General features: G+C 56.9%; 1 protein-coding gene across 1 annotated transcript in view; it reads right to left on the minus strand.

The window, feature by feature from the left end:
- NFAM1 (NFAT activating protein with ITAM motif 1) overlaps positions 1-15,642 on the minus strand; it is a 33,448-nt gene extending 17,806 nt beyond the window's left edge. The window contains exon 1 of the mRNA XM_024127167.2: positions 15,537-15,642. Coding sequence (XP_023982935.1) covers positions 15,537-15,642 — 106 coding nt within the window. The remainder of the gene's footprint in view (positions 1-15,536) is intronic.
- Between the last annotated feature and the right edge of the window lie 9,127 nt (positions 15,643-24,769).

A 24,769-nucleotide genomic window follows, 5' to 3' on the forward strand; every position in this document is an offset into this window, starting at 1 on the left:
ACAATTACAAGCAACGCCCCAGAAGCAGTTTTCCAGCAACGCAGAGGTGTTCCATACGCAGCCATTTGGCCGTGAGCATGACGAAGGCAGTCCTCTGGGAGCTGTCTTCTCCCCCACCCCCACGTACCACCCCCCTCTCATCAGAGGCACCTAGGAAAACAGTTTGAAAGCCCCCAAAGCAGCAGCCTGCCCGGCTGGGCGGCCCGCCCTCCCGCAGGCTCTGAGGCGCTGGTCATATCCTGTGCTGGGTCAGCAGCTGCCACCTCCCCCACTCCGGACTTCAGCTGCACAAGCCACCCCCAGCTTCAATATGCCCTGTCCCCCAGCACCTTCCTTCTCCTGCAGCTGAAGGACAGACAGCTCTAGACTGAGGTCGGCATCGAGCAGCCGAGAACACGCTGGCCAGGTTGTTAGTCGGAGAAGATCATGCGTTGGAGCCACCCGGACGGAGCCAGTGGGGTTTATCTGGTTGGGGGGGTGAGGTGTGGGCCTCCCACCTGGGGTCGGTGTGGGTCTGGCGGGAGGCCGGGCCGGTTTCTTTGGTTCCTTCCTGGGTCTTTTCAGCTCAACCCTGGGCCGGATCCTCAAGGGAGGTGAGGCCAGGCCCTCTGGGAGACTCGGGGACGGGGGCGGAGACGGCCCTCCACACCCGTTAACCCCTCCAAGCTCGGACCACACTGATATTTTGAGCTTCCCGGGGAGCAACTGAAGAGACACCCCCTCCCCCGAGGAGCTCAAGCCAGTTCCAGGGAACAGGCTGGCGTGTCTGGATGTCACAGTGGGTTGACTTTGTCCCGTGTGATACTCGTGCATGGAGACGCCACTGAGCCAGCCCCGGGGGCGCCCCTCCGGCGAGCGGTGGGGAGAGGACTTCCCGCCGCACTGTAGATCTCTGAGCTGGTAGTTGTTGTTTAGCTAGAACGACATATTCGTTTTGTCATAAAACAAGGAGCCTTGATTCCCGGCTGAGGTCGGAGGCGTGGCAGGGGCAGGGTAGGGGTGCGGAGCCGGCGGGAGGGGGGTTGTGCCTGACCCCCCAGGGTCCCAGGTGGGCCGAGAAGGACAGGAGGCGAGATGAGCAGTGCCCGCCGGCCCATGCTGTGTCCTTCCTGCGCACACAGGCCGCCGCGCCCCTCTGCAGCCACCTCTGCTGTCCCCTCTGCCCGGGACCGCCACCTCCTCACCTGGCCAACTCCCACTTTGTCCCCCAGACTCAGCTCACGAGCCACTTGCCAGCTCGTACGTACCTCCTCTCATCGGGTTCTCGTGGTGACCCTGCAAAGCGCCAGCAACGGGCTGGGGTTTTCTCATGAGGGTCGGCAGGTTGGAACCCAACCAAAACCCCCGGGAAAGTGGCCACGCCGAGGCCTCTCCCCCTCCCCCAGGGCCTCCTGCCCCTCCTCTCCCTTATCTAAGAGGCCACTCCAGGCCCAGGGAGCCTGGACATGCTGTCAGCACGGCGAGGCCACCTTCCTGTTTGTCCTGGCAGGAAGACATTCATCCAACTGTCTTAAAAACTTATCCCCATTTGAGGTATCTTTCTAGAAAATGAAGGAATCTGCTAGTGCAATTAAGCCAATCTTTTACATTTCTGGGGAAATCTATAAAAATAGATGACCATTGTTCTGTATTCTTCTGGGATTTGTTATTTTAAGGTCAGAGGGACAGGATTGTGCAAGTGTATGGTCTTGGCTCAGGTCTGCCACAGAGAGAACCTCAGACCTCAGGTGAAACTGCTGTCTCCAACAAGTGAAGGGATGAGGCCATCTCTACGGACCAGTAAGGTCAGCCAATCAGGAGACAGCAGGCCAAAAACAAGGAGGAGGATGGGAGGCCTGCTCTTGCAGCAAAGGCGATTGGGTTCTGACCTGATGATGGAGCTAACTGCTTCCAGTGCCCCTTCTTTTTACTGGGTGTCAGCACGCCAGGGCCTGGACCATGGCGGCCCAGCTTCCACCTCCTCTCCTGGACCTGTGCCTCCAAGAAGCCCCTCTGGGGTCCAGGCTGCTCCAACTGGCTGCCACCAAGAAGCATCCGCCAGTTAAGGCTCCGTGCTACAGACAGGTTCCGAGTAATTTCTGAGTCCACAGATGCTTTTCAGCTACCAGTTGTTTGCAGCTTCAACAAACATTTAAGAGTATCAGTTAGATCACAGGCCCTGTTTGAGGTCCAGAGGGGCTCCCTGCCCTGGCAATGTCCCCAGTCTAACAGGGATGGGAGGGAGCCTGGAGTGGGAAGCCTGGTGGGGAGGGAACCACTAACTGTGACTAGGGAGGAGACGAAGGGGTGGTGATGCCCTGCGGGTCTGGAAGCAGGAACACACATGTACAGTCAGGCCAGAACTGGCCCAAGGAAAGAGCGGAAAGAAAACGTATAGAAAACGTATTCTGGCTTGGTGTGATACAGACCCCATGTCAACTAAACACCGTGACAGGACTTCCCTGGTGGCGCAGGGGTTAAGAATCCTCCTGCCAATGTGGGAGACACGGGTTCGAGCCCTGGTCCGGGAAGATCCCACATGCCGCCCGTGAGCCACAACTACTGAGCCCACGTGCCGCAACTACTGAGACCTGTGCACCTAGAGCCTGTGCTCTGCAACGAGAGAAGTCACCACAATGAGAAGCCTGGACACCGCAACGAGGAGAAGCCCCCCACTCGCCGCAACTAGAGAAAGCCCCCGCGCATCAACGAAGACCCAACGCGGCAATAAGTAAGTAAGTGAGTCAATAAATAAATAAAATAAAAATAAACACCGTGACAATCCTATGAAGCAACGATTGCAACCCCATTTTGCAGAAAAGAAAACAGAAGGTCTTAGAGGTCCAAAGCCACAGAGTTCCTAAATGGTAGAGTTGGGATTTGAACCCAAGTTTGTCTGACTGTGCTTAAGGAAGAAAAGCCAGCACTCAGGCCAGGCAGCGGAGTCAGACCCGGCCAAGTGTGACCGGTGCCAGGCTGTGAGCGTTCGTGGTGGCACCAAACACAGTAGACACCACACGCTAAAGAGAGGGGTTTGTCAGACCCCTGGTAGGAGGCATACTTTTTCACAGTTGGAGGCTGACAGGTGGCTGCACGGCTGCAAGATGACATAGAAACCACAGACCAGACAGTGTGGGTGAAGAGGGGGCTTGGACAGAGCTACTGGGGCACCCAACCTGCCCTGTGGGGGCCTGCTCCTCACCCTAGATGCAGAGGGCCTTCCTTGGGATGCTCACAGAGCTTAAGGTGTGCCCCGTGAGTGCCCCCACAGGGATGGCACCCTGGCTGGCGTCTGTCTCAAGCCCCGTATCAGCTGCATCACGCTTTGGCCCTAGTTCAGCAAAGGGAGTGTGTCTCCCAGGGGACAACGTGGGCCAGGGCCGAGGGAGCCAGCCTGGGGGTTCTCTTAGATTCATGGGCTGTCAAGAGGGGCAAACGGCCCAGGGAGGAGGACTGGGGTGGACCTTGGATTCCTGAGGCTGTAGCAGGAGGGAGAACCACAGGGGCCCGGCTGGGGGCCCCTGAGGGGCCACCAAATTGCCCAAGAGAGTCCACTCCACACCCTGCAAGCACCCAGAGACAGGCCCCGTGTCCGCAATACCTGATGGGCAGGGCTTCTCGCCCCTTCCCGCTCCACCCGCTTGACACGTGGGGCCGCTCGAAGAGGGGATCTGAGCAGAGAAAAGAGGGAAGAGGGCCCTCACCCCTTACCCTCACCCCATGGCACCAGGAATGAGCTCAGTGTCAATCAGTCCTGAATCTTGGCTGTGACTCGGGTTTGGAGACTTGAAGAACTCATTTGCGACGGTAAATGACCGCAGGGCTCTGCCGTGCTCAGAATGGCTGGAGCAGCTCCAGGCGCGGAGGAATCTCCGCACACCAAGAGATCTGGGCTGCAGGAGCGTCACAAAGTTGCTTTTGGATAATCCTGTGCATCCCGGTGCAGCCTAGGCCCGGACAGGCACCAGGAGGAAAGCACTTCAAGGAGCCTGGCGTGTTTTCTGCAGGAGGGACGGATTGGTGGCAGAAGGGAGAAGGGGCTGGAGGTGGCTGCTCTTCCCGATGCAGGTCTGAAAGGAAAAGAGGGGGCGGGCGGCACAGGGAGAATTTGAAGGTCGAGTCCAGGGGGAGTTTTTCTGGATGGGAGAACTGTGAGCCCGTGTCCGTGTGGGTGGTACGGGACCGGGAGGGGGTGCAGCCCTGTTGGGTGAGGTCCACGGCAAGTGGGAGGAGGCTGGGAGCAGGGCCAACCAGAGAAGGATTGGGAAAGAGTTGCAGCAGGGCATCTGGGAGGGCTCCGCTCCCCAGGGCCACCACCCCAGCCCCACATAGCTGCAAGCACCCAGAAGCTTGCACTGGGCAGCACAGCTACCCCCCAGGCCCTGCCCACTCCTACTTTGCAGGAGATGGTGTTTTCAGGGATGGTACATCCTCCACCACTCACTTACTGGCAGCTCCAGGGACCGCTAGGAAGCCTGCAGCCTGAACAGAAATGGCAGGGGGAGGGGTGGGGGGCAGGGGAGGGGTGCCTGGGAGAAGACTCGTTTCCGGAGGTAGCAGGCCTGGGTTTGGATCCTGGCTCTGCCATTAAAAACTGTGCAACCTTAGGCAAGTGACTTTACTTCTCTGAACCTCGGTATCTTCCCTGCAACAAGGGGAGAAAAACAATGCCAAACTTGCAGGGTTGTCATGAGAAAAAATGGGTCCAAGAACACAGCATGCTTGCCACAGGGTCAGGCTGCCTTTCCCCAGTGACAAGGAGGCAGGGAAGCCAGACCAGTCCTAAGTCCTCACTGTGAACGTGGAAAGGCAAATGCCAGCCTGACTCTTCTGCCCATGTAAGTGAGAAGCCCACAGCACAGGGCACTGCAGCACAGGGTGGCGTCCTGGCATGACAAGACCCCCAAGGACTCCCTGCCTCCTGCCCCAAGCCTGTGTAACACCTCAGGCCCTGTGCTGGGCTGGATACCAGGGGGTAGGCGACACCGTGGGGCGTGGACCCAGGGCCTGGCCCTCGAGGCTCACCTGCCTGGGTGAGCAGTGTGTGTGCAGGGGCTCTGAGCCGGGAGAGCCCTCCCTCCCAGCAGCCTCCTTCCCCCATCCTGCCTGCTTATCTGTCGCCCCTGTTGGGAGAGACTTTATCTACCACCCGCTGGCGCCTGATTCCTCCCTTTTCCGGTTCTTCTTTTGAATCTGTGGGCGCTTGAACTGTGGGTTTGAGAGCTGGCTGGCAGTCGGTGCCTCACTCCCCGCTCCAGCCCAGGGACTCCATGCTGAGTCTCTGGGGGAGGGATCTGTAATCAAGGAACTTGACTGGGTGTGGGGGGGTGCCCACGCCATCAGACCTTTCCATCCCCAGCACAGCAGCCTCCTCTTCCACCTTGACAGCTCCAGCATCTATCCTTCTCTTCTCCCCAGCCCGGCTTGCCGGGCATTGCCCTCGAGGGGGATCCACCAGCCTTCCTGCTCCTGCCCTGCCCTGGACGCCCCCAGAGGAGGCCCAGGAAGGAGTCTGAAATCAATTTACAGGGTCAAGACATGTAATTTTAAAAAATAGGCCTTCCCTGGTGGCGCAGTGGTTGAGAGTCTGCCTGCCGGTGCAGGGGACGCGGGTTCGTGCCCCGGTCCGGGAGGATCCCACATGCCGCGGAGTGGCTGGGCCCGTGAGCCATGGCCGCTGGGCCTGCACGTCCGGAGCCTGTGCTCCGCAACGGGAGAGGCCACAACAGTGAGAGGCCCGTGTTCTGCAAAAAAAAAAAAAGAAAAACTGGAAATAATAACAGTCCTTTATGTTCCAGGTAAAGGGTATATGGTTATTTATTGTATATGTACTAGTTTTTCAACTTTTCTGGGGCTTTAAATGTTTCATAATAAAAGGTTGAAAAAAAAAAAAAAAAAAAATAGAACATGGAGCATCTCATTTGTAGTAAGGACGCTGTTTGTGACCTTCTGGTTTGTCATATTCTTACAACTGGATTCAGACAGGGTCACGCTATAACGTGCATCCCTTAACTTTGGGCCACTGTTAAAAAAATTTCTTTTAAGTCCTTGTCCTGGAGGATCCAGTTCATTCCCTCAGGCCCTGTGCAGCCCCACTCAGCTGCCCTCGGTCCTCACTCACTCGCTCCCCAACAGACGCCAAGTCTACCAGGCTCTTGAGCCTTTGCCCACACTATTCCAGCTGCTCAGAATGCCCTTCTGTTCCCCTCCTCTCCCCAGGCTGTGGAGTCACCCTCTCAGTCTGCAGGACTCGCTCACCTCCTCCCTGAGCCGCTCCTGGGTGCATGGCCCTGCCCGTAGAGCACAGACCCTCAGCCTTTGCTGTCAAGCCTCCGATGATAAGGACTAACATCCACTGGGCGCGTTCCCTTTTGCAGATGAGAAAACTGAGGCTCAGAGAAGGGAGGAGCTTTGCCCGATCGGCACAGTAGTTACTAGCGGAGGAGATGGGATTTTAAGCTGTGTCTCTTTGAGCAGATAACCCCACACTCTTATCCACTATTCTGGGCTACAATGTTAAAATCTCAAAGCAAGCAAAAGAAAAAATTTTTCAAATGAAAGAACTGCCCTCTTTTAAAGGGAGACAAAAATTCAGAGGCCTTTCCCCTCAATCTGGGTCATCTAATAGGGAAACACATCTGACGGCCCGAAGGGGGTCTGAGGATGGTGACTAGCCCTGCAGCATTAGGGGGACCGATACTGTTGCCCAGCTCAAGAGAGCCTGTGGCTCCCAGAGCAGAAACCAGTGGCCCCATGAGCCCTGTACGGACTGGTGCTGTGGCAGGGCCAGCCAGAGTCCCTCCCTCACCGCAGCACTGACATCCTCTCACCCCTAGAATCTGGCACTCTCCCCTGCACGCCCCTCCCTCCCCGGTCTCTCCAGCTGTCCTGGGCCACTCACTGTTCCTCTCACCATCCAACCCCAGAGCCAGGCCCTGGGCCCAGCTTCCCCCTCTGCCTGGAACTCAATCCCTTCCAGGGCACCGAGCCAAGGGTATGAGAGCCCAGAGGTGGTGATCAAAGGTATCCATTCCAACTGAGGTCGATTTTAAACGAAAACGCTTTGTCCAGCTACAGAAGAAAGCAGTTCCCACGGTCTTTATTTTAGGCATGGAGTTTTGCCCTCCAATTTAATTCTGGCATCTCTCAGAGCCATGCCTTTTTTTCAGGGCCCTTCTGATGGGCTGCTAGGAAGACACAGATGCGGGGCTGCTGGTTTTATCACAGAGCCCTGGCCATTTGCCTGAGCATGAGTCCCAGGATGCCACAGAAAAGCAGGTGAGTCCTTCAGGACTCATGCATCAAACATGACGGTGCGTGGCCAAGCAGCTGATTAGGGAGAAGCACAGAGCAGGCGTTGGAAGGCAATCTTTGAACAGAGCGTGTGTATCCTGGAGCTTTTAGCGCTGATGCCCTCGGAACACTGCCATCAGACTGGCTGTCACATCTTTCAACACCTCCGAATGACAAAGATGCTCACGGATGTGGCTTGCCTGGGGGTGGGGGAGAGGGCATTTCCACGCCTGCCTGCATGCTGTTCTCACGCCTCCAGACTCTGGACCCTGGGTGCACGGCGACCACACGGGGACACAAACCAAGTGCAGAATGTCAAATGTTTAGTCCCAGAAATGTACGTGCTTCACCGGTGTTAATTGGTATTTTTATAGCAGTCACCTCCCTTTTGGCCTGTTTTGAAAGGCAGGTCGCTCAAACTCTGGAGCTCGTTTGAGGGTGTGGCCTGGGGACTCTGTTTCTCCCTTCACAACCGGCCTTACCCTTAAAGTAGGGGGTCAGGATGGGGTGGAGGTATGATAGAGCCAACGGGCGGAGTGAGGTTCTGCTCTTTGTCTCTGAAAGGGGAGAAGTGGAGCAAGGCGGATAGACGCCACCAGGACGCATCCGTCAGCAAGGAATATGTGTCCCCCCCAGAGTCCCACTGCCACTGGGAAGGGAGGAGACCCAGCCCAGACAGAAGGGGCACGGGCTTCCTGGAGGGGCGGCCCTTGGAGCTAGCACCTTGGTTTTTAAATTACAACTCTTCAGGGCACACCCCCTCCCCCCACCCCTGCATTATAAAAGCGCAACATGCTCGCTGTATAAATTCTAGAAACCACAGCGAAGGATCAAGAAGGACGTCAAGCTTGTGTGCAGTTCTCCCCCCGTGACATCACAGCTGTGAGCATTTTGGTCTTTCTTTCCCATCTTTGTACCGAGCTGAGCTTTGGAGGAAGGGTCATCGGAGGCAGCCAGATTTAGAGGGGAGGGTCCACGCGAGGGGGTTTAAGCACAGGAAAGCTCCTGGGTGAAGCTTCCACAAGGCTTGAAACAGGCCAAGGAGTTGGGGGACTCCAGAGCCGTGGTGGAGTTGAAAGAAAGGGTTTGAGTGGGGGCCAGGGGGAGGTGGAGGGTTGAACGTTGTCCTGGAAACCTGGGGAGCCTCTGTGGGCCTCAGAATTGGGAAGTGACATGATCACACTTGACGTTATAGGGAAATGACAAAAGAAATACTAGAGAGCGCCAAACAGCCTTCCTCAGCCGCCTAAAACCCTCGCGTTAGTGACTCGTTCTGTGGGATTCGGCGCCCCCACCTCCAGCCTCCTTTTAAAATATAAATGCTTCTGGCTGACAACACACTAACTCCTTCCTGCGGGTGCCTCCGCCAGATCACACTTTTATCCTGACTTCTCTTAAATCTCCCCCTCCCCAAAGATCCTACACCCTCCAGGCACAAAATCACTCAGCTGCCCTCCATCTTCCTCTCCCACCCCTTCCACGTTCTCCAGTCTGCCAGCCTGGTCCTTCCCTCTTGTCCCATCCCCTCCCCTCCCAACATCTGACGCTTTCCATCCAGGAGGTCAGCAAAGACCCTGGTGGCTAAGCTGTGGCTCCTGTTCTTTCTGGCCTTGACCCTGGCCCCATAGACGCCTTCCTCTCCAGCCTTCCCCTTCTCTCTTTCTTACACAGCCACCTCCTAAGGTTGGGTACTTGCTCCTTGGCTGTCTGTACCCTCACCTGCCCCAGGTAAGCTCAGTCATGCCCCACACCTCAGAGCTCCTGCACATTCAGAACCACAGGTGAACACCCTAGGGAGGAAGGCTGGTTTGTCAGGGACTGGGAGAGTCGACCAGAAAGGGCCCCACAGAGAGAGTAAGAAAGTACCAGAGTTTGACCTTGACCAACAGGTTGGAGTCACCAGGTAGGCAAGTGAGAGGACACCTTCCAGGCCAAGGGAGAAGCAGGAGTGAAAGCTCAGGGGCAGACAGTCATCAGCGTGGCTCAAAGTGGGGTGTCGGGAAGGGGGGTCAGGAACCTGGGAGGAAAGGGTAGCCCAGGGCCGGGGTGGGGGGGGGGACGGGGGAGGGGGAGGGTTCTATCGAAATTCTCTGCAGCAAGAGCCAGCTGATGGCAATGAGTCTGTCTGCAGCTGTGCTCCATGGACCCAGGGGTGGTAGCCCAGGGCCGGGGTGGGGGGGGGACGGGGGAGGGGGAGGGTTCTATCGAAATTCTCTGCAGCAAGAGCCAGCTGATGGCAATGAGTCTGTCTGCAGCTGTGCTCCATGGACCCAGGGGTGATCATCGTTATATATACACACTCTCTCTTGGGTCCCTAGCTCCATAGGACAGGTCTGAGAAGGGGAGGTTCTGATTTAAAGGCTATGCATGCTTTAAATTTTGGTATGTGTTGCCAAGTATGAACTTGCCTTTGGAAACGTACCCTTGGACCCTATGACCAACGCTGTAGCAAGTGCCTCGCCTGACTGTCTGAGGATGGGCTGCCTGATGGGAGGAGGCCAAACCTGCTCTTGAGCTTGGGTTGCACCCACCTGGTGCCTCCTTCCCGCCCCCACCCCCAGCCCACAACCTGCCCATGAGCAGCAAGCAGGGACCAGGCCCAGAGCCTCAAGAGGGCGCCAGCTCTGGCCCTACCCTGTCTCCACCACAGTCCACGCAGTCCTGGGGTGGCTGTGTGTGTTGACGGGGGAGCAGACACTCACCAGGTCCACCCCCTCCTCGAGGCAGCCTGTCACCACGATGGAGACCCACGAACCTTCCCTGAGGGGTCCCAGGTGCCAGCCCTGGGGCCATCGGTGGTCCTGGATGTGCCCTCCTCTTGCCACTGGCAAGAGGCCTGCACAGGAGGGTACTGAGTGCCACGACAGGGAAGTGGGAGCTCAGAGTGGTCAGGTGACTTGGCCAAAGTCTTCCAGGACTCAAACCCAGGTAGGTCACACTGTCCTTGCCAGGAAGCCAGGTAGGTGCTCCCCCTGTGCCAATATCACATCTACTGCCTCTCCCTCCACCTCTCCAGGCCCATTTCAATCGCCCCCTTCCCTTCCTCTGCCTTTGGCCCCCACCCCAGTGCCTGACACCCGCACTCCCACTACCGTGAGGTCCCACCTAGATCCTTAACAAGCAAGCAGTCAGGTGGAGGGTCAAAGCCTGTTTCCCAGCTTATGTTTACCCAGCACCCCGACACCCACTCCCTCATTCACGAATCAGGAGGGTTTTGTCACTCCTCTCCTGGTGGCATCACACCTCCACCCTGCTCAGAACTCCAGGGGTTGTCTGGCTGCGAGTTGAATTCGTCCTGTTACTGTTAGTATTTGCTGGGCATCCTCTGGGTGCCAGGCGCCATGCTGGGGGTCAAGGATTCGAAGCCAAGTAAGTCCACACGTGTTCTGCCCTCTCAAAGCTCACAGCCCATACAGGGAGGCGGACAGCGCAGAGAGAAGCAGCCTTAATGGGCATATACCCCCTGGAGGCACCGAATACACGTGTGCCTGGAGACCACACATGAGGATTCACAGCCACAGGCAGGAGCACCTGGGACGTCAATCATGACTAAATAGATCGCAGTATGTTCATTCAATGGGCCGCTCCACCGCAGGGGTTGACAAACATGTTCTGTAAAGGGCCAAGTACTAAATACTTTACACTTTGCGAGCCATATGGTCTCTATCACAGCTACTCAACTCTGCTGCTGTGGGGCAAAAGCAGCCATAGATGAGCCGCGAATGGCTACGCATGGCTCTGTTCCAATAAAACTTTACTTATGGACACGGAAAAGGGGATACCGTCACCATTCGGTATCCACGGGGGATTGGTTCCAGGACCCATCATGGATACTAAAATCCACAGATGCTCAAGAGAGGGGGTATCTTGTGCGGGTTGAGGGGTACAGGGGCTTTGGGACACTAGAATGTTCTCTTTCTTGAGCTGGGTGGTAGACACACAGGACTATTTATTTAATATGTATTATACTTTTCTGTGTCTGTATTATTTTTCATGATACAATGGCATAGGATTCATAAAACGGCATAGACCGTCAACTGGATATATCTTTTTTTTTTTTAATAAGAAGATGTTGGGGGTAGGAGTTTATTAGTTAATTTATTTATTTTTGCTGTGTTGTGTCTTCGTTTCTGTGCGAGGGCTTTCCCTAGTTGTGGCAAGTGGGGGCCACTCTTCATCGCGGTGCGCGGGCCTCTCACTATCGCGGCCTCTCTTGTTGCGGAGCACAGGCTCCAGACGCGCAGGCTCAGTAGTTGTGGCTCACGGGCCCAGCTGCTCTGCGGCATGCGGGATCCTCTCAGACCAGGGCTCGAACCCGTGTCCCCTGAATTAGCAGGCAGACTCTCAACCACTGCACCACCAGGGAAGCCCTGGATATATCTTAAAAAACATAACGTTTGAGGGACTTCACTGGTGGTCCAGTGGCTAAGCCTCCACGCTCCCAATGCAGCAGGCCCAGGTTCGATCCCTGGTCAGGGAACTAGATCCTGCATGCATGCCGCAACTAGGAAGTCCGCATGCCACAACTAAAGATCCCACACACCGCAATGAAGATCCACGTGTCGCAACTAAGACCTGGAGCAGCCTAATTAATTAATTAGTTAACATAAATAAATATAATTATTTTAAAAAACAAAACAAAAAAACATAATGTTGAGTGAAAGATGCAGGTCGCAAAGAACACCCACAGTATCATTCTGATTATACAAAGTTCAAAAACAAGCCAGACTAATCTATATTACTTAGGGACGCAAACAAAAGGATAAAAGTATAAAGAAATGCCAGGAAGCGATTGACCCAAATTCAGGATCGTGGTGCCTCTGAGGGGAGAGGGGTTGTCTCGGGGGTGTCCAGAGGCTTTGGGGCACTAGAATGTTCCCTTTCTTGACCTGGGTGGTAGACACACAGGATTTTGTTTTATAATATTTATTGTACTTTTCTGTGTATGTATGCTATTCCACAATTTTAAAAAAGAAAGCAATGACAATAGGACCAACTGGAATGGCATCTGAACCCCTACCTGACGAGCATTTATAATCCACCTGGAATCATATCTCAGTGGGAGTTGTATCCCACAGCTCTGCTAAGAGACCCTCCTCCCCAGTCAAACTGAACCTCTCACCATTCCCTCACCCTGGCTCTGCCTTCTGGCCTCCCAGCCTTTATTCATGCTGTGCCTGCCACCCACCCACCTGCTCTGTCTCCTCCCTGTCTCCCCTTCCAACACTCCCCCAGCCCCACCTCCAGCAGAGAGGTGCTTCTCGTCCACCTGCCTTGAAAGCTCTTTATTGGGATTAGACGAAGATGAAAAGCAGAGGCCAGTCCTGACAGAGGCCCAGAGCTGCGGGAAGGGAGGCAGCAGGCTCCTGAGCATCTTGTGGACAACAAAGGGAGCAGTGACCCTGAGCCCAGAGCAAACGGGGGAGGGGAGGCAAGCCTGCATCGGTACTCTGGCCTTGGGTCTTGTTCTGCGGGTGAGTCTCACGGACTCCACCGGGCTTGGGGTGGGGGCTGTGGCTTGTTCACCACCAGGTCCCCCCGGTGCCTAGAACTGGTCCTCTTCAATGAATATTTGAGAAATAAATACAGCCCAGAGCTCTGGAAAGGCCAGGGAGAGAAAGAGGACTGACTTTTTTGAGGACACTGAGGCTCAGAAAGGTTAAGTAACTTGCCTGAGGTCACACAGCAGTCAATATAAGAAGGCAGGACTTGAACATGGTCTGTCTGGCCTCAGAGCCCTTGGAGGTGACTTGAGGCTTGGTGGAAGCAGGGCTAGAGCAGGTGTGCAGCTGCTCCCAGGAAAGCTGAGCCTCAGACTCAGATGATTCACCTCTGAGGAGAGCAGCTGCCCACGAGACCAGAGGTGGCTGCTAAACCCTTTGAGAAAAGTAGAATTTGCCGAGGGCTCAAGAGACCAGAGGAGAGCAGGAGGAGGAGGTTTGGGAGCCACAGAGGTCCTGAGATGCCATCTGAGGGTGTGCTGGAGACCCCTGGAAAAGTCAAAGTGACCCCGAGGAACCCGTGGGCTCCCCAAGATGTAGAGCCAGCCAACTAAATCTTGCATCTCGATTGGCTCCTCTAGGCTGGCAGGTGGCTGACATTCTCTGAGCCCTAACCACATGCCCTATTCTGTCTGGGGATGTGCCACCAGCAAGCACTACTGTCGCACCCACTTGACAGATGAGGCCATCGAGGCACAGAAACATTAAGAACCTGCCCAGGGGCCCAGGATGAGTTGCAGAGCTCAGACCCAAACTCAGGCTGAACGCCCCTGGCCTGCACTCACTTCTGCATCGGGCGGTTCAGGGAAACGGTGCACTGAGCCAAAGCTTCATGGACAATGCTCCGCAAGGCCCCCGGCGGACACAGTTGAGGCCACAGGCTGGGTCTTGGGGCTGGCAGTTGGTGTAGCTGTTTGCACCAGGCTGATAGGTGAGGTCAGGGGAGGTTTGGGGGACGTGGGAGAGGTAGGATCCCCTCCACCAAACCCTCAAAGCTCAGAGACAAGAGGGTGGGGAAGGGGTGTGGCACAGCAGAGAGGCAGAGCCAGGCGCCCACAGGGGAAGGACCAGGAATAATGGGTTGCTGTCTGCTGCTCCAAGAGGTTCTAGAAGGGACTTCCCTGGTGGTCCAGTGGTTAAGACTCCACGCTCCCAATGCGGGGGGCACGGGTTTGGTCCCTGGTCGAGGAACTAACGTCCCAGATCCCGCAGCCTGCAAGGTGCTGCCCCAAACTAAAAGTTTCTAGGAGACCACAAGGTGTTTCCACCTCTTGCGAAAGAGCAGAGTTTCTCTTTTGTATAATGTTTGCTGCAATACTGGGGGGAAAAAAATCTGTTGTTTCTTTTCAGTCAAGAGAGTTACAAAAATGCTTTTCACAGCAACACCCCGAAAAGTCTCTCCCACTCAGGTACTAGGATGTGCCAGGTCCCTTCTGGGAAGGAGGGACCACACCAAGAGAAATGATGGGAATTGGGGGGAAATTAAGTTAAAAATGAAAAAGTAGGAGTTCCATCACATTGTCACCAACAAGCCACATTTCCTCAGGCCATCTTTGCATCTGTCCATGGGTGGGTGAGTGGGGGGGGTGTGAGGTGCCCAGATGAAAGGAGGTGACCTCGCAGGGGGCCGGGCCTGGAGGCCTGCAGTAGGTGTCACACAGTCAAGTCTTGCCTCCCCGGGGGGTAGATTTTTCTGTGAAGAATGCTCTTTACAAACAAAGGTAAGAGGACCCCCAGAGCCCACTGCCAAGGGTCCTGGCTCGGGGCTGAACCTGGCCTCTACTTACCCTCCAGGCCGTGGGCAAGCTACCTGGCCTCCCTGGGCCTCAATTTCCCGGTTCCTAAATGGTGCCAGTGGGGACAGCACCCCAAGGGAGCCTCGAGGAGGCCTGAGTATGCGTGTGAAGCCCAGCTTCTGTGCTCAAAGAGGCTAACTCATGATAATAAGAATAGCTGTTATTGTTTATGGTATAACCAAAAGGCAGAGGGCGAAGTAGAAGGGTGGGGAGCAGCTCCTGGAAGGCTCATAAAAGTCAAGGTGAATGGGAAGGAAAGGCCCCAGCCTGCACAGCGGCTACAAGAAGGTCGGCACCGCCCAGGTGAGGCTGAGCCTCAGGGAGCCCGGGGTGGGCAGCCCTGGCCAGGGACGCTCCTGGGACTTCCCTGGCCTGGATGAACTCGCCCCAGAGCCACTCATCCCAGGGCCTGGCTTGGATCCAGGCCACCCAGCTTCTGAGGGAACCTGGGACCAGGAAAGGGGCACAGTGTCAGCCCCCGGAACGTAATGATGTGGCCTCTGGTTGTATTTCAGGAAGTGGGAGGTACCCCTCTTTCTGGCAACAGTGGCAATTCTGTGCCCCAGGCACTGCGCTCCCGTGGCCAGCAGCTGCCTCCCTCCTCCCCCGGCTAAGAGGGGCCACACCTGGGCAGGTTCCATGCGGCGGCTCCACTGTGAGCTGCCTTGGGAGCGAGCTGCCCCTCCCCAGGCATCCCGCACCCGACTGGATGCCCCCCAGGCCGCAGCAACGCCCACCCACCTCTCTGAAGGGCCAGGAGGTCAGGCTGTGCTGGGAGGGAGGCTGTTCCAGTAGCGAGGGTGGGGAACGCTGCCCCCGCCTCTTCAAAAGCCACCTTGGCAAGGCCTTAGCTAAACATCTCCTGGTCCCTGAAGGCTTCCCCTGTGAAGTCTGCAATGTTCAAACGCGGGAATTAGCCGCGGGGCAACAGGAGCCAGAGGAGCGCAGGAGAAGGAGGATGGCGTACCTGTGCCTGTGAGCTGCAGGGTCCAGGGGAGCAGGGACAAGCCCAGGAGCCGGGGGGCTGGGATGGGGCCCGGCGGGGCCCGCCACCAAGGAGGCCAGCTCTCCATCGGGGCCTCCGGGTCAGTGTCGCTCCTTCCTCTTTAGCTCACAGGAGGGGACAGCCTGCTGGCAACCACAGTTCCCCTTTGAGTAGCCAACAAGCTCCTCCCTGGCTGCCCTTCCGCTTCCTCAAGGCCTGAGCTGGCCCCCTTGTCCTCTCAATAACCCCAGAATTTCCACTCAAGTAGCGGGAACAGCCCCGGGCCAGGTGGCCGGCCTCCAGGTGAGGGTCTGGGACACACTTGTCCAGGAGAAGAGCTGGGAGGCGCTAGGCCTCCCAACCCCCCCGGGGTGGTGGGCTTCTCCCCTCCTCAGCCCCTTTCCAGCTGGTGGCCTGTCCAGAAGACACTGGTGACAGAGGCGCGCACAGGATTCCCACGGGATTTCCAGGGCTGGTTCACGCCTGAAACTCTTTAAAACAAAAAACCAACCCCATTCACAGAAAGCTCCCCTCGGAAATAGTCCAGGAGCCCGTTGGATTAAGGTGGTCCTCCAAGAGCAGGGTTTTGGGTGTGGGAGCAGGGGGTGGAAGTGGGCCGGCCGTCAGGGGGAGGGCAGGAGCCACAAGTTCCCAGCCTTCCACGGGGCCAAAGAGCCCTTCAGTAGCCCAGCGAAGGCCACCCTGGGTCCCCCGCAGAGGCCCAGCCAGTGCCTCCCCTCTGACCGACCTCACATGAGATGTCTTCCCTCCCTGCAGCTTCCCTAAACTTGAGCCACCCCTTCTCCACCAGGAGACACGTGAATTTCTTCCCCATCCAGCCAGAACAACAGCCCCTGTCCTCTCCTCCACAGGCACCAGCACAGGTAATTCTTTGCCGCCTGGGCCCCTTTGCCCCGCAGACTGGGAGCCGCTCGGCCGGGCCTTCTGGAGCCCAGCACCGGGCAGAGCCGAATGTGGGGGGACAGAGGTCTGCCGCGTGTCCGGAGTGGCAGGGGAAAGGGGTCTGGGGTGGCGGTGAGGAGCCCGCTGGCACGGGAGGAAGGCGGGCTCAGTGGAAGGTGATGCGTTTCAGCACAAGCTGAGCGCTTCCCCTCCTTTCCCAGTTAGTGCCCATTAACCCTCAAGATAAAGGTTTTTATCCCAATTTGACAAACTACGCCCCCGAGAGGCAAAGCAACTTGCCGAGATCAGGGTGGGTACCTGGGGCCGGCATTCAGTGCCCAGCTGTGTGAAGCCGGAACCTCTCTCCCCACCCCTGACGCGGCCCCCAGGGACGGCAGGACGGGGTCCAGTTTCCGCCCTTCGTCTGACTGCTTTCCCCTCAGCCACTTAGCACACAAACGATGAAAACCAGAAGCCGTTTCCCACCAACTCCAGGAGCGCCAGGAGGATGGCACGCGGCAGGGCCCGCCCACCAGGTGAGGAAGACGTATGAACACAAGAAATTTCCTACTGGCTGGGGGGCGGCGGGGACCCCAGTGGTATTGACTGTTGATCCATCACAGTGATACATGATAGCATATGTCACAGTGAGACACAGATAATCTGCTTCACGCTGTTTCCGAGCTCCTGGGGGGAGCAGGTTGTCTAAGCACCTCGATGCCATGGTGATAGACGTCATGTTAATGCCTCCACGCACAGAGGGAGCACTGTAAAGGCATCAGTCTGTGCCTCTGGGGTCTCTTTATGACTCGGCATCGGGAGGCAGCCGAGCGCCAGGCAGCCCCGGAACACGGACCCGGGCTCTGCCTCCACACCTGCCTGTCCACTCCGGGGCTGCTCTACCTTCCCCCGGCCACGAACACAAGGCCCTGGGCCCCCTAACGGCGCAGCCCACCTCCAGATCTGCACGCTCGGAGCCCCAGGAGCTTTGCCACCTCTGAGCCCAAGTCCAGCCCACGGCCTCTTGCCTGCCTGGGGCCTCCTGTTTGTCTTCTTTACCTCTGACCCCCCCCTGAGCCTAGCACAGTGCCGGCACCTAGTACGCGTTCGATAAATACTGGTGCGTGAATGATGGATGAATGAGCATAAGACGGGGGTAAAGTGCCTCCCTCCCAGGCTTGCTCTGAAGGTGGGTGCCTAACATCGAGTCTGGCACACAGTAGGCTCCCTTCAGGCCCCCGTGGGATGGCTGGACTCCAGGGCGGGGCGGGAGGAGGAGGGCCATATGCCCTCCCCGGGCAGATGTGACTTGAAAAGAAGTGGCTGGGGGTCTTGGCTCATTGTTGAGTTTCCTAGATGCTCTGAAGCCACCCAGTCTCCTGGAGAGAGGCAGACATGGACCTTGGGTGGGGAGCCAGAGGGCCCAGGCTGTACTGTCTGGGCCTCAGGAACAAGGGTGATGGAAGAGAAACCACAGCACATTCAGGAACCTCATTTTCTTCAAGACTCTCCACCTCCTCTCACTGAAGTGGCCACCGAGCAATGAACTTGCTGGACTTCGGTCCATAGGCTTCTTTCTCCTCTCCCCTGCCCTTGGCGGGAGCTTCGAATAAGTGGGTGAAAGGAAGAGCAGAGGACATGAGGCTCTGTTGGCATCTCCAGTGGGCAGCCAGGAGCTTCGCGGCCTTTGGGCCGGGCCCCCACAGCTGAGTCTGCAGGCGAGGGCCCTGGGGCCGGCGTACTCAGCTCCTGCTCTTGTCCAGTCATTTGTCTGCCTGTGCGTCCGTCCGTCCATCCGTCCATCCATCCCTTCACATTTTGCTGAGCACCTGTTCTTCACCGGGCACTGGCCTCAACAGAAGGGCGCAGAAGTGAAAGACCCCAGCTTCGAGGAGCCCATGTCTCGGGGCAGGGGGAGAACTATAGTCAGCACAATTATACAACCACATGGCAGTCCAGAGCAGTTACTCAATGCCATACGCCATCCAAGATGATTCTAATCTACACATCAATTTAATCCTCACTGCAATTCTACGAGGCAGGTACTATAATCGCTATCATTTTACAGATAAGGACATGGAGGCACAAGGAGGTTAAAATAAAATTTGCTCAAGGTCACACAGCTAAGAAATGTGTCCAGGGGAAATGACCCGGCCTCTGCTCCTAACCACTGCTCCAGCCCGCCTCAATGGCAGAAGTGGGTTCCGAGCAAAGAGGGAGGCAGGGGAAGAAGTGAACTACTCGGGGTGGAGGGAGGAGGGGCTACCCAGGAGGACTTCATGGAGGAGGTGGCAGCTGTGAAGGAGGAGGAAATGGGGGAGCACACACATTCCCTGCAGTCCTAAGGCGCCTTGTCCACACGAAGACTAAAGCTTTCCAAACTGGACCACAATTGCTGGCCTCCGTACACATATTAAGTGCCTACTGTATGCCAGGCAGTGGGAGTACAACACATAAATCATAGTTTTGCCCTTAAGGTGCCCCCTGCCTAGGGAGGAAAACAGAACCCCCAGACAGGATTTCCAACTGCCCCAAGTGAGTGAGGGTGAGTGAGGGAGTGAGGTGAGGCCCCTGGAGCCGCGTTTGGCTCCGATGCTCAGGATCTGCTGTGTCTTCTCTGCGTTTCCTCCCCAGGCTGCACCGTGGGCAGCAGGTGCACGGGAAGCCGGAGGGGACCACTCTCCTCCCTTTCCCACCTGCAGGAAGTCACTTCCCTCCTCCGTATAGACGCCAGCACCAGGAGGAGCCCACCAGTTGGAGGGGCCCCCTGAGAACGCCCTCTGAGCTGGCCTGGTGGTCGAGATGGAGAATGTCCCCCTCTGTCGGGCCTCCACGTCCCCACTGCCCGGGGTACCAGGGGCAGCTGGGTCGGCTCCTTGTTTCCTTCCATCCTCTCCCTCAAGCACCCCCGCACTGGAGAGAGCGGTATGGAGGGCAGCCTCCCTCCTCTCCCAGCAATACTCAGGTTCGCCTTGGAGGCCCCCTTTCTGCACCAAGTAGCAGCCTGCAGGTGGGTGGTGCTGACGGATCCCCCACCGCTGACCTCACCCTGAGAGTGGACCTGACCACCAAGCCCAGGGGGCCCGGGAACTGGCTATAACTCAGTCGAAAGAGACCCATCTAATTGTGAACTTTCTCAGGAGGGAATGAGGTCTCTGTTACTGTAGCTGTGCAAACCATCTACCCTGCACGCTGCTGGAAGATGCCTGCCTGGCTTGGAATGCTGACCTGGCCCATCTCCAAAGTCCCTTCTCGGTTCAAGCTGCTCCGATTTTGGCCTGTTTATGAAATACTTGTTTCATGCCAGACACCATGCTAAAGGCTTTCCATGCATTGAATACTTCAGTCCTCACAGAAACCTCATGCGGGTAGGTGTTATCATTGCCCCTGTTTTACAGATGAGGAAACTGAAGTTCAGAGACTGTAAGCCACTTAGCCTAAGGCCACACTACTAGTAAGCAGTGGAACAAAGACTTGAGCCCCTCGGCTGCGCTTCTAATCACTACGCTCTCCTGCAATTCATTTGCTTCTCCCAGGGGGGGCTAGCATTACAACCCTCATTTAGTGATGGAGAAACTGCTTGGGGGTCACAGAGGTGACCAGAGTGCAGGGTTTTCCTATTGGACATATACCCAGAGTTAGATAAGACTCTCCTTGCTAACTCTGTTGGGGGGAGGCAGCAAGGAGCTAGTGCCCCCTCCCCAGCCCCTGCCACACTGAAAATAATCCTGAAGATCTGAAAAACAAAGGTGGCATCATTTTTCAACCTTTATTCCATGCTCACCACGTGCCAAGGCCTTGCTAGGTTTAGGCTCTTGGTACAACTGTGTCCCCAGGAGAGACAAGCACCGACCAGGAGGCTAATCCCTGGAGGTCCTTGGGCGGCGGGGACCAGAGCTTGAAGGTCCCGTACTCAAGCTGCCACCCCCTCCAGCCACGAGGACAACCCCTGGGTTGTCCTGTGCTGATGGCGCCACCTGGTGGCACATGTGGCTCTCACCTGTGATGTCTTCCTCTCCAGGTCACTTCTTCCCCCTCTGGGGGTCTTGGGATGCCCCGAGGCCACTACTCAGCAAGGTCAGAGCAGGACTCGAGAGGCCACATGATAAAGTCGCAGGGGGCAGGGGGTGGACAGGGCGGGCAGGACCAGGCATGTGCTGGGGGCCTGTGGGAACAGAGGGCAGGGCATGCGGCCGTAGGGCCCCAGCCCGCCTGCCTCCCTGATGCCTTTTCTGGGCACCCACAGGAGCCTCCTTCAGAGCCCGCCCCACTCTGTCCTAACAGCTGCTTTGGCTGGGAACATCTTAGAAATTCCTCTTGGGAAAGCTTCATAGGAGCCAGTTACTGGGCGCCAGGAAAACCAGTCCATGGCTTTGCGGGGACAACCGGGGACTTTCCCGGCAGGGCTCCCCGTAGAGAGTTCAGCCAATTAAGGAAGCAATTAGCCTCCACTGAGGCTAATTCATGCATTGTCACCTCACACAGTTTTATGGTTCTTTGGGACAGAGGGCCTCAGTTCCCTGCGGGCAGAGGGGGGTGTGTGGCGGCCACTCCTGACAGATTCCTGGTCCCACCCCAGCGGTCCAGCTCCACAAGGCTTTGGGAGGCCAGAGGACCTGTGTTTTAACAGATGCCGGTTCTCACACTTGAGAAACTGCCCGAAGTGCTTCCCAAGGCAGATTTCCAAGGGGCTGCGGGTAGGGTGACGGGCAGCGATCCAGGGGGCCTGCTCCGAAGGGGCCACTGGCCAGGAGGAGCCCTTCAAAGAGGCTGGGTCATCCTCCTTCCTTCCTTCTCGCCCCTTCTCCTCCACCTGTCCTCCCTCCCTTCTCCCTCCCCCTTGGAGGCCAGGGTGGTGGAACTGGAACAAGCCCCCTCCATTTTCATCCCAACCGTACCTCCTAAGCCAGTGGGGGCAGTTTCCCCACCTACAGTATGGGGGTAAAATACCCACCTTGCACGGATTGGATGAAGAACGGTTGTGGTAACAGAGGTGAGAGTGCTTGGCAAAGAATGAGATGATGGTTGAAAGTAGCTGTTTTGCCTTAAGCCTTTGAGCCTCTCTCGAGTAGGTCTCTTTACAAGAGGTGGGCCGGCGGCTCGGAGGGGAGCAGGTTCTGCAGAGAACAAGGGTCCAGCATCAGGAGATGAGGCAGGTGTAGCCCCCAAAGGTGTGCGGTTCTGGATGAGGAACTCCGCCTGGGGGCGGGTCCGGGGGCAGCAGGGAGACACGCGGACGGGTGGGGAGGGGAACAGGACGGGAGGCCTTCCAGGCAGCCTGGAGTCCTTGAGCTGGCCCCCGGTAGGTTCCAAAGGAGGGTGCGGGGGGCTGGGCAGCGCCAGGGGGCTCTTCCACCAGCTGAGCCCTCAGGAGAGCTCTGCTCTCCCCTCTCCTCCCTGCCCAGAGGTGCCTTTCCTCTCACTTCTCTTCCCATTGAACTGTGTCTAGGCCCGCTCCCTCATACCCTCTGCCTGGGGAGACCTGGGTCAAGGTCAGAAGGCCTTAGGTCCACAGACAGCAAAGAACCTGGGCCAGCACCTCTAGCTCCTACAGGAGTCCAGAAGTCCCTCCAATGACCCACAAGGAACTTTGGTTCGCTCATTCATTCATTCAGCAAACATCTCCAGGGCGTTGCTCTGGGCCAGGCCCTGTCCTGGGCACCTTCCATCTAGGACAGAGCTTGACACCCACACATCCAAGTCACAACCCAGTGGGAACCCAGTGTGAAGGGGACACAAGCCCAGATCAGGCTGAGCCTGCCATGGAAACCAAGCCCACAGCATTCACAGAGTCTTGGTAAGATGCTCCAGGAGTAGAAGAGAGAGCGCTGGCAGGAGCTGGGATGTCAGGTCCAGGCTAAGAAGCTGAGACAGGAGAGGGGTCCAGGGGAGCCAGACTGGGACGGACTCCCTTCTCCCCCATCCTCTGATGAAGCTACCTTCTCTCTCCAGTGTCAACAGTCAGATGAATGAAACCATTTATCCTTCTATTAAAAAATTACTGGTATTGCAACTAGTATAGATTCCTACTGTTTTCATTTCCCACGTACAGATTTTCAGCCACACTCTGACTTAAGCAGATTCCTGGCTGTTCCGGGAAGCCCGGCATCATTTATGACACGGTTTCTGAGTGGAAAGACTTTCCCCAGAAGACAGCTCATTTGGAAGTAAAGAGATTTCCTGCGTTCACTGGAGTGAAAATCCCGTTCTTTACAGAACCACCTGCAACACTGAGGAGAGGCTGTGGGCTTTTCAGCACCAGGAATCTTCACGGGGCGTGCTGATCGAGAAGAACCACAGTCTGCCCTTCGTCCAGGTAGAAAAAGGAAGGGAAGAAGTCAGCTGAGTCTAGACCTTTGGATGCTGCGCCGTGAAATTTCCACCAGGTCACAGCAGATGGGCAGCCGCCTGAGAGCCCAAAGATTTCATTCACCTGGAAACCTCCTCCCCAGGAAATTCCCCCACCCCCACGGAGCCCAAAGGAAAGTATTTTCAGGCTTCTTTCATTGGACTTGGGTGAAAGTATTCCTAAGCAGCGGCCCAGCCTGGCTGGGAGCCTGGGCCTGAGTCACCGCATCCCTGCGCCCTGCTGGCCACTTCTTTTCCTTTCTTCCCTCCCTGAATCTATCTGCTGATCTTTGTGTCACCACCTTCTGGAAGATGAGCCATGCGCAGGCCGTGGCCATCCCTGAGCTGCCCATGGGACCGGGGCTGGGCTCCCTGCCAGATGCAGCTGACCTCAGAGTAGGCAGGAGGCCCTTTGTCACCCGGCCCAGGGCCTGGACCCAGGCAAGGGTCCCCTCTGACACCATCCTGCCCCCTCCCCCCACAGAGGGGGAGGGGAGGAGACTAACAAATGGTCCTGGGGTCCGGGCAGCTGAGGGGACAGCTGCGCTTGGGGTCAGGTGGGGAGGGTGGGAGCAGGAGGCCTTGGCTGTTTGGGGAACATACTGGGGGCGGGGAGGTGAGGGGGGATGGGTTCAGTGGGCTTCCTGGGGTCTGCAGGTGGCCTGGGGCTCCTGCCACCTCTCCCTGGAGCCCTTGTGGCTTTGCTCCCTCCCCTCCCCCTGCTTGTGTTCCACCCGTGACGGGAGGCTCTCAGGCTCACGGAGCCGCCCCTGCCCTGGATGAAAAGTCTCCCTCGGAGTTGTTTTTTTTTAAGAAGGATACAAGTCCTCCTTTTTTTTTTTTTTTAAATTTATTTACTTTTGGCTGCGTCAGGTCTTCGTTGCGGTGCACGGGCTTCTCATTGCGGTGGTTTCTCTTGCTGTGGAGCATGGGCTCTAGGCAAGTGGGCTTCAGTAGTTGCAGCATGCAGGCTCAGTAGTTGTGGCTCGCGGGCTGTAGAGCGCAGACTCAGTAGTTGTGGCACACGGGCTTAGTTGCTCCGCGGCATGTGGGATCTTCCCGGACCAGGGCTCGAACCTGTGTCCGCTGCACTGGCAGGTGGATTCTCAACCACTGCGCCACCAGGGAAGCCCTTTCCCTCAGAGTTTTCACCTCCAGGTCCTTCTTCTTCCATTTCCCGAGCAGGTCTCTTTCCTTCTCACAGGTGAGGACAGGGGGGTGTGGTCCCCTGCCTCCCCCTCTTCAGGCCAGGACATCCCTGGTCCTGTTCATTCCCCCCACCCGGCTTCCAGACCCTTCCCCACAGAGGGCTCCTCCAGCCTGCATCTCCCTGGTGCCCAGCTGGGGTCTGACCAGGGCCAATGGGACCAAGGCCCCGCCCACATTCTGGACAGACGCCTCCTGAGAATCCCCTACCTCCTTCTGGGTCCCCTGTTTCCCCTGAGCTGCTGGTCGACCCTCTGCTGTGCCCCCTTTATGCCCCAGAAGCCACCCCCCACGTGGGTCCTCTTTTGAAGTAACTCATGATGTTGATTAACGCCTGCCTCTCACGTGGCAAAGCCTGCCCTTCCCTGAAGAGGCCCATCAGGGCGGCCCGGAGGGAGAGGCGCTGTCTCAGAAGACCCCCTCCTTGTCCCGACACTCTGATCTCAACCCCTCGCATCATTGGCTGAGATTGCTCACAGGTCATTTTGATTTAGAAAAAGCCTTTCTCAGGCTCTTGGGATCCACTCTCTTTGCGGAAGTTCAGAGCAAAGGCAAAGATAATACTCACCCACTTAGCGGGGCCCATGGGAGGAACTGAAACCATCTTTGTGAGACATGCACCAGGGAAAGACCGAGGGAAGGGGCTAAGAACTGGCATCTGTTACGGACGCAGGAGGCCTGCAGGCACTTTACACACGTGATGTCACAGCCCCCCAGGAGGGACACGATCCCCCTATTGACAGAGAAAGAACCGAGCT

The sequence above is a fragment of the Physeter macrocephalus genome, unplaced genomic scaffold, assembly GCF_002837175.3.
Source record: "Physeter macrocephalus isolate SW-GA unplaced genomic scaffold, ASM283717v5 random_264, whole genome shotgun sequence".
In the NCBI taxonomy this organism is placed as follows: Eukaryota; Metazoa; Chordata; class Mammalia; order Artiodactyla; family Physeteridae; genus Physeter; species Physeter macrocephalus.